The 16,551-nt window shown below is 38.8% G+C and overlaps 2 protein-coding genes across 10 annotated transcripts in view; both read right to left on the bottom strand.

Moving 5' to 3' along the window:
- The window catches only part of LOC114455648 (mitogen-activated protein kinase kinase kinase kinase 4-like), a 104,290-nt gene extending 103,220 nt beyond the window's left edge, over positions 1 to 1,070 (bottom strand). For all 9 annotated transcript variants that reach the window (XM_028437016.1, XM_028437020.1, XM_028437021.1 and 6 more), the window contains exons 1-2: positions 823 to 1,070; positions 531 to 596 (exon numbers count right to left, since the gene is read on the bottom strand). In XM_028437016.1, coding sequence (XP_028292817.1) covers positions 531 to 596; positions 823 to 879 — 123 coding nt within the window. In that variant the 5' untranslated portion in view covers positions 880 to 1,070. The remainder of the gene's footprint in view (positions 1 to 530; positions 597 to 822) is intronic.
- A 2,778-nt stretch (positions 1,071 to 3,848) lies between these two features.
- On the bottom strand, positions 3,849 to 13,505 carry lonrf2 (LON peptidase N-terminal domain and ring finger 2). The gene is made up of 12 exons (XM_028436914.1): positions 12,758 to 13,505; positions 10,328 to 10,446; positions 9,137 to 9,259; positions 8,817 to 8,972; positions 6,923 to 7,136; positions 6,727 to 6,826; positions 6,455 to 6,569; positions 6,224 to 6,345; positions 5,955 to 6,141; positions 5,738 to 5,872; positions 5,402 to 5,551; positions 3,849 to 5,247 (listed from the first exon to the last, which is right to left on the bottom strand). The coding sequence occupies exons 1-12, from the start codon at positions 13,503 to 13,505 to the stop codon at positions 5,089 to 5,091; spliced, it is 2,328 nt and encodes a 775-aa protein (XP_028292715.1). The 3' UTR covers positions 3,849 to 5,088.
- Positions 13,506 to 16,551: the final 3,046 nt, after the last annotated feature.

Genomic DNA, 16,551 nt, shown 5'->3' with positions numbered 1-16,551 from the left:
TGTGTGTGTGTGTGTGTACAGGCCTGCCATGTCCTATAATAATGCAGCACAGAGCTACTACAGAAAAATGCCTTCTGGGTAATGGTGTTCACAAATACGCAATGAAACACCGCCCAGCCAATGGCGCACAAGTCGATCAACGTGGTGAGCGCACGATTTGGGTGTGCGTTTCCACACAGCACGGGGGTTTGGATGGGATGATGAAGAGTGATGAAGAGGAGGAGAAAGGACTCCACAGGGAGTGGAATAGGTGAATGTTGTCAGGGATGATGTTTGCACGGCAACGAAAGAGCAAATCGTGAAAGGATGAGATGTGAAGCACAGAAACGGTATCAGATCATCCAGGATGAGGAGGATGGAGGAGGAAGGATGGAAGCACCGTCACAGGGAAGCTCATACACTAATGAATGTTTCTGTTCCCGTTTCCGACAGTTTGTTCCCTCACACACACACACGCACACACACACACACACACACACACACACAGAGAGAGAGAGAGAGAGAAACCACTGATGGAGGCTCGAACCAACCTTGTATACTTGTCCATAGGTGCCATTTCCAACCACTTCCACCAACTCGAAAATCCCAGCAGGATCCTGCAATAAAACACACACACGCGCGCGCGTTTTAGGTGTATTAATTGATTTTCCCTCATTAGTATTGGATGCGTTCGATGTATAAACCGGCTGCGCCCGCCTGGCCTTTGCCGGAGGATATAAGACAAAGAAAAGCCACAGCCAGGCTGTGTCAACAACAACACAGGTCAATGTGTGATGGCACTAACACTAACAGTCCGGTAATGTCAAGCAGAATCTCTCTCACCCTCAGGGATGCCAGGTCTATATCCACCAGACTTTTGGCCGGAGAATCGTTCGCCATTTTGGTAGAAAATGGTAATAAATAAGCAGAATAAAATTAATTTTTAAATGTCCTTTACACAAGCTGTGCGTGTTTCATCCTCTTGCGGGTTTATGTTTAATCCAGGAGATGAATTTTTGTATCCAACGCGTTTTTCCGTCCTTGTAGTGCCAGACAGACGGTCCGCCACTGTTACGTACCGACCTACTGCGAAGCCCAGCCCCCTTCTCTCTCTCTCTCTCTCTCTCTCTCACTCACTCGCTCCTCAGTCCCCGCCCCTTTTCTCTGGATCTAAAGCAGGAGCGGCTCTAGGGAACGGATTTTATTTTATTTTATTGAATTTCATTTTGTTTTATATTATATTGTATTATAAAATATTATATTATATTATATTATATTATATTATATTATAAAGTTATTTAGTTGTTTTTATTTTTATCAAATTGTTATTATTTTTTTCAATTTCATTTTATTTATTTGACTTTTTTCATTTTATTTTATTTTATTTAAGAAAAAAAACTATTGCACATTTAGAAGGGAAAAGAATACTTCATTTTATTAATTGCGTTGAATCATCATTAGATTAATTAAATATTTGAAATATGGATATGCAAGAAAATGCAAAGATCCTTTGCAGTATCCTGTTGTGGACTTTGCTTTTCTTCAAGCAGGATTGTGATTGCATTATGTCAGGAAAGTCTGAATGCTACTGCATGGTGAATGAAAAGAGTGAGCTTTGAAAGCTAAATTTGCATTTAATGACAGATGAAAATGCAAGATTTATCTGAAGAGAAAGGAAGAGTATGATAATACCCTTAGTATTTTATTTGTTACGTTTTATTATTTTCTTGTTGTCTTTTCTCATTATGTAAAGTAGGCTATATATCACCTTATCAAGCTAAATAATACACAATTATGTGCTTGACAATATCAGCAATGTTCAGCAAGTTCAGCATTATGATATATCATAATGCTGAACTTGCTGAATTCATTTGTGCAGTAAGTTATGTGGCCTTGTGTCCCAAATATGTTCAGATTTCACATTATTGTTTAGTATAACCCCACGAACAACAAGTAACTTTAACTTCTTCAGGTAAACAAACTATCTACTGTTCAACTTCACTTGATCAAGTGATAAGATTAGGACATTCATATATTGAATTACCTACTTTTTTTAATAGTTATTTTCTGTTTTTTGAGTTCCCAGATCCCAGAACTGCCCACAAGCAGGATCTGCCCTTAAACTTCCATTAAAACAAAGCCAAATAATTTCCTTTTTCTTTATGAATTATAATATTTACTAATGATGTGTGTCGGACAAACACTGCTTTTTTCGATGCTGCTTTGGAAGTGTGTGCAGAGAAGATCCTGATCCTGATAACTGTGTTTAATGCCAGAAGCAGCAGGAGAAGAACCAGCTCCACCTTTAAAAGCTCTAACTTTAATCTCCCAGTGAAAGATAAGTCATTGTTTTCTATACCAGCCCAGTTGCTGGTAGTTTAGGTGTGTTTTTGAGCCCAAGAGTTGGCTGTTGCTTGGAAACGGCACAGTGCTTTGTTAACTAACTCTGGACAAGGAGTGAATAAAGACTGTGGCTATAGAGGAGAGCTTTGAGAGAGTGACACAGACACCCAGTGTTCCTACACAGGCAGAAAACCTGTAGACATGCAGAACAAGCCTCAAACTGGGTTTGATAAAGCCTGAAATTAGAGAACAGCTCAGTTTCCCATTAGGGTTCAACATCCAGGTGATGGTTGACTGGGGATTGGGAGAACTGGGCTGTCTGGAAATGCCAATATTTCATATTCTCCATAAGATTTACATATAAACCATTTTGTTTCAAATAAAGACATTGAAGACAAACAAAATCACTAAAGTTTGGACATGTTTTGAAATTCTGAACTCTATACGTGTTAGCTGAAGAGTAAAGAAGTATTCATTTTATTCCATCATGAAATTCACATTTGACAATTTCAATATGTATTGTAGTCCTAATTGTATGATTAGGTCACTTACATTGATTACCTTGTTTCTTTGTTTGGGGTCAAAGGGTGACATTATCTTTTAAACTGTTTATCAACATCTATAGTATTTCCTCCTATTACCACTCAAGTGCATTTACTGTATTATCAAAAAGCTTAAAACACTGTTATTCACGCAGGCTCTTCAAGCACTTGATTTTATTTTTACTGCTTTTATTCAATAATCAATTATTATTTCCGAGACAATTGATTCTCTAATGTCGGCCACTTGTTTATCTCAATATTGTTTGTACTTCAATGTGTACAATAGGTATTTTTAATTCACAAAATATGATAAATGAATACATATCAAGAAGTGGTTATCTTAATTTCACATTTTAAAACAGAATCAGTATGTATATACTGTACATAGTGTGGGACTAACATTGCCAAATGGTTTTAAATAAAGTGGTGGTGGGGGGACTACAGTAAAAAGCAACATTCACTCTGGAAAATCTGATTCCTATTTCTTATGATTAATTTAACCCTATTCTATTAGCCGACACTGCCCCCTTACGGCACAAAGATGCTAGTGCATTTTACACAAGCTGCAATCAAACGATAATCTATAATTACTAGGTAACAGTATTTGGTACAGCATCTATTACACCATTTGGTCATTCATGGATGAATTCAAAAGCAAAATAAATAAATAAAAAATACAAAGTTTGTGTCTTGCTTTTATTAGCAGTATAAAATAGGTGTAAGAGCTCCCTTTACAAATGTACCAGGGTAATGCAGCACGTTGTGAACACCTCTGTCCTACAGGCTGCAGAGGAGTCCCCAACAGTTGGAAGGCCAGAATCACACAGAGTGAGTCAGCGTATTTACACGCACAGCAGTAGTGCAAATAGCTGTGGTATTGAATCAGAATGACCAGTTAGTAAACTGTTCACTGTTGGTTTAACGGACAAAGAGTTGAATTTATTCATAAATTAAAATTATAAACAGTTGTTCTTTCACAAGCAGAAGATGACAATCAGTTTTTAATATGGGGACGTCTGGAAAAACAAATATAAAATCTATTTAATTTGTAAATCTGCTACAGACATTAGTAGGTTTGGGGGAAAATGCTTTACCTGGGCCCACGACTATATAAAAATAAAATCATTTGAAACATCAAAAACATTTGGTTTGATAGACAACATTAGTCTGTCAGCACAAAACTTTAGCAATGGAAATGTTGGGTATGATACCAATAGAGGCACCATTGTGCCACTACAAGTGGAAAAACAAAAATACTGTTGTTCTTAAGTGTTTGGGGAAAGAACCCAACATAAGAGAATTAGCATTACAGTGTGCATGTAAATACACTGAGGGAAAAGGAGAGCAATAGTGGTGGAAATGCTCTTTAAATAAACAGTAAAAGGCCTCGAGTCACATATATACATAAAAAAAAAAACAAATTAATATGTCACTGTACACAAAGACTCAAAGAGAAAAAAAACAAAACAAAAAACAAATACACAATGGACCCCCTTTCACTCTGCATGTAAAGTCCCAGAGATATGCTACAATAGGACCATAAAGTGTCAGAATCGGAGAGGAATCGCTCCCGGTTGCCTTTGGCAGTCAGAACGTGTGCAAGAGGTTAACTTTCTTACTTGACATAGTTTATTTTAAAAAACAACCAACATGCGTAGAAAAGTCCCCCGTATTTTCACATGGAGCATCACAGCATTTCTTCTCAACTTGACTCCCAGTTTAATTTCATCATCTACTGGTTAAGACAGACAAAACAAAGCTGCAGTTTGTTCTGTAGGAATTTAAAGGACTTGGTTGGAGATGAATTTCCAAACCCATCAACTCATATGAACTTCTTTAACTGATCATTTTTATAATAGTGTCGTGTTTCGGATTGGGCTTTTCATACAAACAGCGGTGAAAGCAGTTTAACATGAGATACTTTGTTTCCAGAGATGTTTTGTAAATCAATTTGATGAAGATGGTTGGGTTAATCTAAATCAAAAGTTAAAAAAAAAGCCTCAGTCAGACCCTGACACAACAGACCCCCTCAACACTTTACTACACGACAGGAAGTGGCTTTTTAAAGGGAGTTGATCTGTTGGAGGTCTAGTTGAGTAAAGTAATGTGTTACTGTTAACACATTAAAAAAAAAGTGAACTAAGGTGCAAACGATTAAAGCAACCATTGAGGACATTTGTGAGCTGCATAGATGCCAGAGCGATCTCTCTCTGCAGCTACTGCATCATCGCGGCTTTTTGCGAGTAACAAAGATGAGGACTCTTCGGATGGCAATGAGGCGTTCCTTTAGGGAGGTCATGGCCAGGATGGTGAGCTGAGCACGATTTTCCAGGGGAAGAACAGCGAGGAGCCACCAGCACCAGGCGGGACCGCTGGGACTCGCCTGCAGGGAAAAAGAAATATAGGCTCAACTCTCTCATATTTAAACTATGTGTAAAGAACTCAAAGAGCGTTCTCTAAGCTTTCAGAGCAAAAGTAGATTACTCACTGTGAAAAAAGGCAGACAGTGAATTTATAATGCATTGGTATGTTCTGACCTGTGGGTCGGGGTCTTTGCTGGGAAGATTTCCAAAGTGACTGAGAATCTGACTCTTCATGTTGTCCTTCAGGGATGTAAACCAGTTGCTTGCCTGCTCGTACACTGCGTCATGCATCTTCAAAAGCTCCACCAACTCCTGTCCATTGGACTGAACAGACAAAAAAAGAATAAAAGCAAAATTAATCCAGTACAATTAATACAATTATTATTCAGTAACTTGTTTTTTCTTGAGCTTTTCCACCATTAACATTTGCAACCAAAATCCATAATAATAGTAATCAACAATGGGAGAAATGCCTGAAACTCTGGGCTCATTCTGTTGCTCTTCACCTACTTTTTTGTCTTCCAGGTACTCGATCTTAGCGGTGTTGTAGCCGTCTCTCTGGCCATGACTGAGGACCTTGAATCGTGACACTCCAATAGTGTCGACTACCGAGCGACCGTCAGGAAAGAACTTGACATCACGTACCTGAAAAGTGAATAAACATGATAAATCATACAAATCTTCTCATGCAAACCATTGAGTGGTACGTCTTGGAGCCCTGGTTTACCTCCAGCATGCAGCCGTAGTCAGCAAACCCTTTGAGGTCGTCTGCTATGCACATGCCAAATTGCCTAGTTCCCACCTCCATAGAGCGACGAATCATGAGTCGGTATCGTGGCTCAAAAACGTGCAGCGGGCAGGGAATGGTGGGGAAGGCCATCGTGCAGATAAAGATGGGCATTTCCTGGTTCAAGCTGCAGGAATCACAGAAAAGAAATTTAATTTAAGAAGTTCTGAAAAGAAGAAATCTTCCAGAGCTGTGTGTCTAAGATTTACTTTGAAAACTCCTTCATTTCTTCCTCATGGATTTTCTTCCTCTCTGCCAGCTCATCTCCTAGGTAACGCTGCAGGACCTCCTCCATCAGGAGCGTCTTTTTGTAACCTCTGTTGGCCAGATACTAAAACAACAAAAATTATTCAATTAATTACAAACTGGGTTTCACAAGAAAATTTAACTTTAATCAATATAGCTGTGCTCAGCGTTAATAAAGAGGTTAAATCCTGCACCTCTGATAGGTTCTCTTTGCACAAAGGGCAGTTGGAGTTATGGTCTAAGCAACGCTCCAGACACTTGAGGCAGAAGGTGTGTCCACACGGAGTAGTCACCGGCTCATAGAACAATCTGAGGGGCAGATGATCAAAACCAATCACCACAATGTTAAATAATTTGTCCTGAACAGGATTCCATTGGAATCATTTGTTTAAAGTGGTCTTTCACTCCCCAAATCAGGGTTTAAATTTCACTATTTAGTTAATATATGTGTCCTGTGTTTACTCACCTCATGCAGAGTGAGCACTCCATGTCCCCGCTTTCTAACAGCTCAGCAGGAACCACCTTCACTCCACTAACTGATGCCGTGTGAGCCATATTCTCCTTATCTGCAGGAAAAAGTCACAGCACCTCAGCAAAATTCATAATTTCTGACAATGGGACACACTTACTTTGAGAATGTTTCAGTTAAAAGACTCCCATACCAGCTCTGAGATGTTTGATGGGCGGTTGGAGCGCTGGCCCATTGTTGCTGTGTTTCCTCTTAAGGCCACTTGGGGGCACTGGCAGTGTAGCTAAAATGCCAGTCAAACTTTTGGAGCCGCCGTCTCCCACAGCACAGTTGGCGTTATCGGAGGACATGATTGAGGGGGGCGAGTGGTCCACTACAGCACTTTTAGTCACGCTGAACTCTGAGTCCTGCACACACAAAAAGATGATAGGTATGATGGAAAAGGATGTTTTCAGCAAAGTACCACACTCATGAGAACAAAGCTCAAAACTTCCAGCAAGCCAAAGCCTTACAGCAGATACTAAAAATACTGAATTATTAATGCAAATCAAATTAAACTTCTAAACTTTAGTTGATAAATATTATATACCGTATTTTCAAGAATATAGAGTGCACCGCTTTATTGGCAGCTTTCCAGCCATTTTAAAATTATTCTGGAAAAATAAACGTTATAGCTACACTGGGACAGAGGCTGCATCCTATTGGCTGATGAGGGTGCGCTTCAAATGACTCAGCCAATTGGAACGTGCAGGTAGGCGGGCCGCTCCGCCCATTTGGATTATGTTTTCTTGGATTGTGTTTTCTAAGGAAATGAGTTTCCATTTACACATGAACTCATCTCTTCACTGCTCCACGTCTGCATATCAGTCCGTCATCAGCTTTTGATGCTCAGTTTTTACTGGAACCAGACTGATACAACGCTCTGTCTGTCTAGTGCGATCACTCCTGAACAAACCCAATGTGGTGATTTGGCATCTTTATACCATTTATTGTTTCCTATTATTACAAACTGGCTGATTTTTTGCTGCACCCGTCCAAAACTCCACCCCAAAAGGGTGATGGTCAGTAATATTCTGCCTCCAACCGCCGCTTTCCCTGGACAAATGTGTTCTGACTTGGTAAAAAAATTCCACATATTGAGTAGGGGTGTGTATTGCCTGGCATCTGGAAATACGATTTGTATCCTGATACATAGGTCACGATACGATGCGATACGATATATCCCAATATTAAAGTATAATGCAATTATTGCATTTTTTTTAAATTTTTTTATATGACTTAAGAAACAACTAACCTGTAAATGTGTACACTTTCATGAGAACATTATGTATGAAATATAAATTATTGGCATATTTCACACTTGGCATATGGAATGTTAAAGCCAATGATAATGAAATAAAAAATTAACATACAATCTGCCTTTGGCTTTTAAACCAACTTCAACTTTAGTGCAACTTAACTGAGGTATATCCCTAGAACAACAAATAAATGCAAATAGTTTTAGTACTTTCTTTTTAGATTGTATTGAAAAAAACACAAGCTGGTCAGCATGCCCAGGTTTCAGTACTTCTTTGTGCAGTTACAATATCTCCTACAGTGGAAAATACTTTCCTGTTTAAATAAAGGTAAAAAAAAAAAAAAATATATATATATATATATATAAAAATATATATATATTTTTTTTTTTTAAATAAAATTAAATTAAAATCGATATTGATGCATTTGGAATTGATCCGAGAATCGCGCGACGTAATATTACGATATATCGCCAAATCAATTTTTTCAACACCCCTAATATTGAGCGTCCCGGTAAATATGCGCAGAAAAAAATAGTGGCCTATACGATGGAAAATACAGTAGATATGAAACACTACGAACATAACCTCATAAAATAATGCTTCTATAATAAACAGACCCCATTACATCTCAACTGTTAGCTTGATCAAGGTATTTAATCATGTTGCTGAGGATTCAGAGCCTTATGTTGTTGTGGAAAGTTTTGGAAAGCATCAGGATAATCATAAGCAAAAACATGTCATCATGTGTTTGACAACTATTTAACTCTTGTTTTCTTTGGTGTGTAATACCTGCGAAGAGGAGCCTGGCTTCTGTGTGAGTGGCCTCAGGGATCTGAGCAAAGCCGTGGGTTTGATCAGGCGAGTGGCCGACCCCCCCTGCAGTGGGTGCAGTGGCGTTGGCAGGTCCTCATTTTCAAACACTGATGAGAACAGCTCACTTAAGACCTAAGGAGTAAAGAAAACATAATGCTTCACTATCCACACGGACCAAAAAAGGGGCAACATACTTTTTAACCTCTGCAGGAACAACATATTAACCATTAACAGGAACGTATTGAATTACAAGAAAAATATTTAGCTACAAAGCAAACAAAAAATCCCTCTTTTACCTTCTGCGCCTCCAGTTTCACTTTGGTCCAGTCTGGCTTCAGTGCTACGCAAAGAAAATACTCCTGCAAGGCCTCATCATTTTGTCCTGCTTTACCAAGCGCTGTAGCTTTCAGACCGTGAGCCTAAAAAAAACAAAATATGGGTAAATATTTGTGTCAGGTAAATTACAGAAATCAGAAATGCCACCCTCCTCCAAAAAACCAAACAAAACAAAGACTTAAGAGATATCTTGTTAAGAATTGCCATATTACTATTGTGCACTGGCATTGACAATCTTGTCATTTTTCCTTCAACAATTGTTCTTAGGAAGACACAATTATGACAAAATGACAGCACAACGTTCAACAGAATTTAACTTAGAAGACATTTCATTTCTGGTGTCCTTAGGTGTGACTTGTAAGTAGTTGATAAAAATTGAACCTAAAAACTAGGAGTGTGACGATATCTCGATACAGCGATATTTTTTCGCACAATAGATTATCGATATGCTAGCGCTAAGTATCGATTTTTTATTTAACTTTTCTGCTTTTTCACTAAAATGTGTAGGTAGGTCTTCACAGAAATTTTGTCACTGGAATTTGTTGACTAGAATATTCCACTATAATGGTGTCACTGGTAAGAAAAACCCTATTTTTTGTTTACAGAAAGCACTATTGGAGATACTTAATATTTTTACATTGGTATGTTGACACTTATTTACAGAAATGTTGAACTAAAAATAGTGTCACTGTTCATAGGACACTTTTTCAATTTATTGTCTTTCAGAGATGTAAAATACAAAATGTATTTTTTCCACTTAATCTTTTTTTCCTTCTTGTTATGTCAGATTATCGTAGATTGATTTCTGACCTATATATCAATAATCGTAGTATCGTCATATCGTGAGATAATCGTTATCGTGAGTGTTGTATCACATATCTTATCGTGAGGCACCTAGAAGTTCCCACCCCTACTAAAAATCACCCAGGAGACATTAGGTCCACTTGGGTGACACCCGAACTTCTAACTAATCACTTTGGAACTGAAGTAGACTTATAGATGAGAATCAAGTTCAGTTCTTCCAGTAAAAAAACCTCATCAAATCCAGTTCCTTAACCAAGTCTAACTGACAGAAGTGTACATGAAGAACCAGTAGCCTTCGCAGACATGTGAAAGAGAGGTTTTTAGTTGCACAAAGATGTGCTTCTTACCTTTGCCCATAGCGGTTTTATCCTACAGAGGCTGTCGGCATCGAGCACCGCTTGGTTGAAGTTTCTCATCTCTATGTGCAACTCAGCTCGTTGATACAGCAGCTGGCCTGAAGATGGCACTGTACACCATGAGGATAAAAAACATCAGATCAGAGACAAGGCCTCTAGGGGGACCAGACAGGCTTTTCTAGGTCTCATGCAAGTAGGGCGATAATGTAACATGTGGCATAAGACACGTGTTGGAGAGCTGCAGTATGTAACTGGTGAGCCGCTCTGCGTTTCCTCATGTCATTGCATAAATACAATTAGCATGACTTTGCATAAAAGGGAGTTATTGTATAATACAGCTTGATGTTTCATTACTCAATTATAAACTTATTATTATACTTATAGTATACCCAAAATACCACCACACTTTCAGCATATATATATCCTCTCACACATTATGAAATTATAATTTTATATAAATATATATATCTAAAAACTCCTGCAGAACACCTCTCTGAATAATTTTACTATAATTTTGTTTTCATTGGCACACTTAAGCATTAAACAGGTGACAAAAACATCAGTGTCTTAAGCTGCTCATTTTGTAAGTCCCATTAGGTTCACATCTAAAGTATGGACTGGTTTAACAGGTGGCATTCAAGTGCCGTTATTGTAGTTTGACTTCTCATTATGGAAGTTAAGTAATTAAAAACATTTATATCAGCCTTGAGCCTTGATGTGTGTTGTTGATGTGGTAATAGCATTGTGTAACAAAAATGAAAATAAACGAGCATAAAAAAGGCTAAATGATCATTATAATAAAGACTTTTAAATAAGATGCGGGTTTAAAAAAACAAAAAAATTAGTCAAGGTTGAATTTATTAAAAAACTACAGTAAATTACAGTACTTGAGTTTAACACCCACCTACCTAATCAGTGTTTCGAAACACTTGACATGGACTGAAACTCTACCCATTATGTGCCCCTCAAGTTCTAAAAGATAAACCAATGCTGTATTGACCTAGCTGAGTGTGGATCTGACATCGTGAGTGAATTCAGGGCATTTTCTAGCACACAGTCACAAATACACGACGTGCTACAACAGGAGTGAATGAAAATGTGAGATATTCAGAGGGTTTGCTTTTATCCTATGCTTTTATTAATCCTTTAGTTTTCTTTGTCAGACAATCAACTTTGACATGTGATTTCTGTGGCATTATTTTGTTTAAAGATGCTGAGATTTTTACCTCTTCCTCAAACAGGTGGGACAGACCTGGGGTTCCAGTCTTGTTGGTTATACTAAGTACACCCCAAAAGGAGAGAGACCATGATGTAGGAGGAATTATTTGTGCTTTATCTTGACTTATTTTGATGTTTGTACAATAATCATTAAGAGCTGCATGGTTACTAACCACAGCAGTTATTATATCTGGACATGGTTTACAGACTAGAAGAAGAGTGGGACCAAACACAGTCATTCTACATCACAGACAACAGAAGGTCTCCTGCTGTCTTTGTTGGGAAAATATTGACTGGCAATGACCAATCTGTGAAAACTCAGTCTCTTCCTGTCATCCGGAGCCTCGTCACAAGACAGAAGGCATGAATCAATATTGATGGGGGCATGCATAATTAATGAAAAATGTATGAAATACAGCCATTGCCTAATGAGTGTGCTCCTTTTGCCTGAACCAACATTTTGGCGTGTGTGAAATTGAATGAGACTGTACATGTTTTGAATAGACCAGCACAGAAGGAGAATTAGAATGTGACTTAACAAATAGGCCAGATGTAGGAGGATGCGTTACATCAACTTATTATAAAGACTGTGCAACACGGTGCACGACAGATGACGAATGAAAGAACTGCATGTTTCTGTGCTAATCTGGTTTCAAGACAAAAAAAAGTGATCAGAAAACCAAACATGAGTGTTACTTGTTACTGTACTCTGTAATGTAACACTGCAGGCTTTATAAACAAACTAGTCCTGTTATTCAACACATCTTATGAAAACACAAGAGAAGTACATATAGTGACCTAATTTCTCCTTAAGTAATGTTCACGTGTAGGATATACTATGCATCAGTAAATAAATAAACAAATGAACATTGATGTACAAAAACTCTAGTAGAAGGGGTATGATTGTGTGAAAATATATTACTAAATATCTTAATAAACTATTATGGGAGTTTAACATCACAAACTGCAGAGAAGCACATGAATGTGAACTGGAAAACTCTGGATCAAATATGTGGGCCGCTTAAGTAATGATGGCATTTGCGTCATGTAATGCCTGACCCATGCAACGAGCACAGATACAAGTGTCGCCCCCTGTGGGTGACACCTAGGAAATGTAGAAAAATCTAGGTCACCTGGACAAAATCCTGCAGTATCAAAGGCAATTGAAGTTTTATGTATACATGAAAACTTTGTTATGCTTACCTAGTTCCACAGCTGTATTGTACTTCTCCAAGGCCTCTGAGAGGTTCTGCTTTTTCCACAAATCTTCTCCCTCAATCCAGTTCCTCCTGGCTTTACTCTCTGATGCAAAAAGTTTATCCAACAGGCAGCTGAGGACAACGTTCACCCTGTGGCCATTAGGCAGTTTCTCTTTATTGTTAATCTTTTCTTTGCATTGAATACAATCGTTGATTGCGTTTTCCTCTAAGCATCTTTTGCAGAAAGTGTGCCCACACTCTACAGTGGTGGGTTCATGGAGCAGACACTTGCAGAGGTGACAGGAAAACAGGTCTACAGCATCGTCTTCATCACATTCTCCATTTGGCTGATTACCTTCTTCCCCATTACTGCTGCCCGTGCAGTGCCCACCTAAATCTGTGGGTATGCCCAGCTCTTTTTCACGTAGAGTTCGAGCAATAGTTTCCACCAGGAGAGGAAGCTCCTCTGGGCGTAGTTTTCCCAGGCTAGCTGCTGTGCAGTATGAGTCCAAGGCCTCAGAAATTCGCCCGGCACGGGCGAGAGAGTCAGCTTTCCTCAGACACAGTCCCCGGTCCGGGTGCTGGAGATCTGCGAGTTGGGAGCTATAGATCTCAATAGCTAGACTGAAATCCCCAGCACGGTTGGCCTCTTCAGCGACCTCCAACATTTCTGGGAAGATCCCCGATGCCCCGGGATTTGACAGTGGGTGCACGAACACCTCACCCTGGTGAGACCTTCCTACTGTCTCCATTATATCTGAACGGAATCAGAACCTCAGAAAAAGAAAATCAATCACTTTTGGGCAAAGAGGACAGACTCCACACCAAAAAAAAGCATATCTCCAAAAACTTGATTCTCAATAAAGTGGACCTGCATAAGAAACAAGATTCTTAAACAAATATTTTAACATCTAGTCTGGCCACAGCAGACGATTTCCAACTACTAAAACCCATCACTAGGCATCAAAATGCTTCCGATTTATCCTAAATTCTGCAAATATCTGAACCTCAATGGAACTGGATTTAGATTCTGACAAAACCTGAACAGAAATAGTTGTTTTTAAAAAAAAAACAATGTGCATAAACGTACAATAACCAACCATAACCTTTCACTAAAGGGAGAATTTTGAAGAAGAAAAAAAAAAAAAAAAAACTGCTAATACACACTGAAAGTAAATAAAAACTGTGACTCCCACCAGAGAATGAGCGAAGAACTACGTCCTGATGAAAACAGCAGAGACCGCTACTCTAAACTCGTAAATCTAAAGTCCCATCTATCCAAAACTGACTCCTGACAAGATCTGATCCCGAAGAGTGGATCCAGTCTAAGTAGGTTAGACCGCACTACCTCAACGCTTATAAAACTGGAGGCATATATAACACGATAAACCCAAAACAAGTCCCACAAACAGCCGCCTACAGTCTGACCTGCTGTGATCACGTTACGTGCGGGTTTTCTGCTGAACAGCAGCTTTAGCATAGAAGAGGTCTGCTTTAAATACAAAGTGAATACAACTTAATGGATCCCAAACATCTTTTCAACATACAGACAACCAAATTCAAAGAAATGTAACTTAGACACATTGATTTAAACGAGGAGAAAAGAGGAAATCCGATAGCAGTTCGGTTATCTGTCTTTCTTTTTAAAACAAAAAAATTAACGTGCACGAATTGTAACTTCGTGGTGTTTAATCGTATTTGGTTCCGTTTAAAGGAGATCAATGTCTAACCAGTTAGATGCTGGCAGCTGATCGGTCGTTGTTTGTATAGGAGACTCCGGGAATGCCGAAACTAAAGCGGTTCCGCTCCACGTCCAAAACGACACGTACGCACTTTTTCGGAACAAATACCGAACCCAGAACAGCAACTGAATCCGTGTGTCAGAACCTCTGCCTGGAAGGCGAACAAACTCCGGTGGAAACAACACAGCCGACGAGAGACTCCATCTTGGTGGCTAGCCAGCTAGCTTCAGCAGCTGGGGTTGTGCCTTACCGGATTTCAGACTCAGCCAATCAGAGCGCACAGAGCGCCACATGTGATGTAAGAAGTAGTTTCTCATTGGTCGTTTAAGTGGTTTACTTATATAACGTATTAGGTTGTATAACCTCTGAAACAGCAGTGAAATAGAACTACGATCTGTACAAAAACACACTAACAGCGTCTTTAAATCAGGCTTCTTTACACTTTTCCTCACATCAGACTTATGTTCTTACAATAGAAGAAATCACTGCTTTTCTTTTTAGAGCTAATTTCTTACTTTTCCCCAGTTATCATAGCCGTGTGAGCTGGATTCCTTTTTATATAATGATTTATATAATCACGTTTGCTTGTGCAGTTTGAATATCACATTATTATTATTTTTTTACAAGCTTGTGGAATCTTCTAATAAAGTCTCACGGTGTTCCAGTTCAGGCAGGCGCTGACTGTTGGTGATGGTGAAGCAACATTTTTTTTTTTTTTTTTCAATAATTAAAAACATTGTAGAAATCTAGCAACAGCCATATACACATTTTCCAAATCAAAGTACAGTAGTAGGCTATATACTATATTAGAACATTTTAATGCTCTAACTTCAGGTTTCAAAAGCTTGAGAAATTAAAAAGACTGTGGTCAAATGTAAAGCTCAATACAAATTACAACTGTCTCAGAGCATCTTTAAAACTCACTGTTGTATGTTGATTCTGAGCTGCACTAGTCAATTTCTACAGGGTAAATATAAGATATTCATATATATAAAAAAATAAAATAAATAAATAATAATAATAATAATAGGTATTTGTCAAACTCAAGGCCTGGGGGGCCAAAACCGGCCTTTTGGAGCATCCAGTTTGGCCCGCAGCAGACTGTATCAAGGACAGAAAACATGAATCATTGTGTGAATTACCATCTAGTTTAAATGTGGATATCTCAGTCCTTCCAAATTTACAAATTCAATGAAACTCCACAATTTTTGCCAGAGGATCACAGTTTTCCACTGCTTATATCACATGATGGCAGTCATTTTGAGGCCGGACTACCAGACTCAAAACGCCACTCACTTTGTTGTTGTTATTGTTGTTCTTCTTTTTCTTGTGTACACTAGTTATAATAGCTACTCCTCTGTTATTCGTGAACAGATCGGGCTGAAATTTGGTAGGTATAATCTATGGATTTGTATGCATTGATGCTCAGAGCCCGATTTTCGATTTGGGGTCCAGAGGGTACGAAGGGGCCCCAAAAGAAAAAAAAAACAAAATTCCTCATTTATTTGTGAGTCAAATATTACGACGGTTGGTGGTACCAAATCATTGGAACATACCAATATATAAATGGGGCCTATTAACCTGTACATGTCACATGGGTGCCAGGGGGCACCCGGGGGTCCCATTTTTCAAATTACTACTCATCCATTAGTTCTCGTTAGATCGGAATGCAGTTTGGTTTGAATACTGAACATGATGAGACGCTCGGTAATTTCCAAATTTTGGGGAACATAGTCGTGTGATAAATAGTGTAAAAGGTAGTTCATTGTAGATTTCGATTATGCCTCGCACAATTCGACTAATCGAATTTGCCAATTTCCATTAGAGTCGTTTTCTCATTTATTTGTGAGTCAGATATTGCGACAGTTGGTGGTACCTAATCATTAGCACATACCAATATATGAATGGGGCCCATTACTCCGTATGTGCCACGGGGGCGCCAGGGGGTCCCACTGAATTCTCGGGAACATGGTACGTGCTATTCGGCGCAGACATTTTCCAGGCCCGGCCGTAGTTCATCTGAACTTGTTAATCTAGGGCGACCGTGGCTCAGGTG

This window comes from Gouania willdenowi, chromosome 21 (genome assembly GCF_900634775.1).
Source record: "Gouania willdenowi chromosome 21, fGouWil2.1, whole genome shotgun sequence".
NCBI lineage: Eukaryota > Metazoa > Chordata > Actinopteri > Blenniiformes > Gobiesocidae > Gouania > Gouania willdenowi.
Note: the sequence above shows the minus strand (reverse complement) of the source record. Positions and strands in the feature narration are given on the sequence as shown.

Excerpts from the sequence above, each read along its gene's own strand:
- lonrf2 (XM_028436914.1), bottom strand. The coding sequence starts at position 13,505 with ATGGAGACAGTAGGAAGGTCTCACCAGGGTGAGGTGTTCGTGCACCCA. Across the intron at positions 6,142-6,223 it reads GAAATGAAGGAGTTTTCAAA|CTTGAACCAGGAAATGCCCA; the intron begins GTAAATCTTAGA and ends TGATTCCTGCAG. Across the intron at positions 5,552-5,737 it reads AGTACCTGGAAGACAAAAAA|TCCAATGGACAGGAGTTGGT; the intron begins GTAGGTGAAGAG and ends TTGTCTGTTCAG.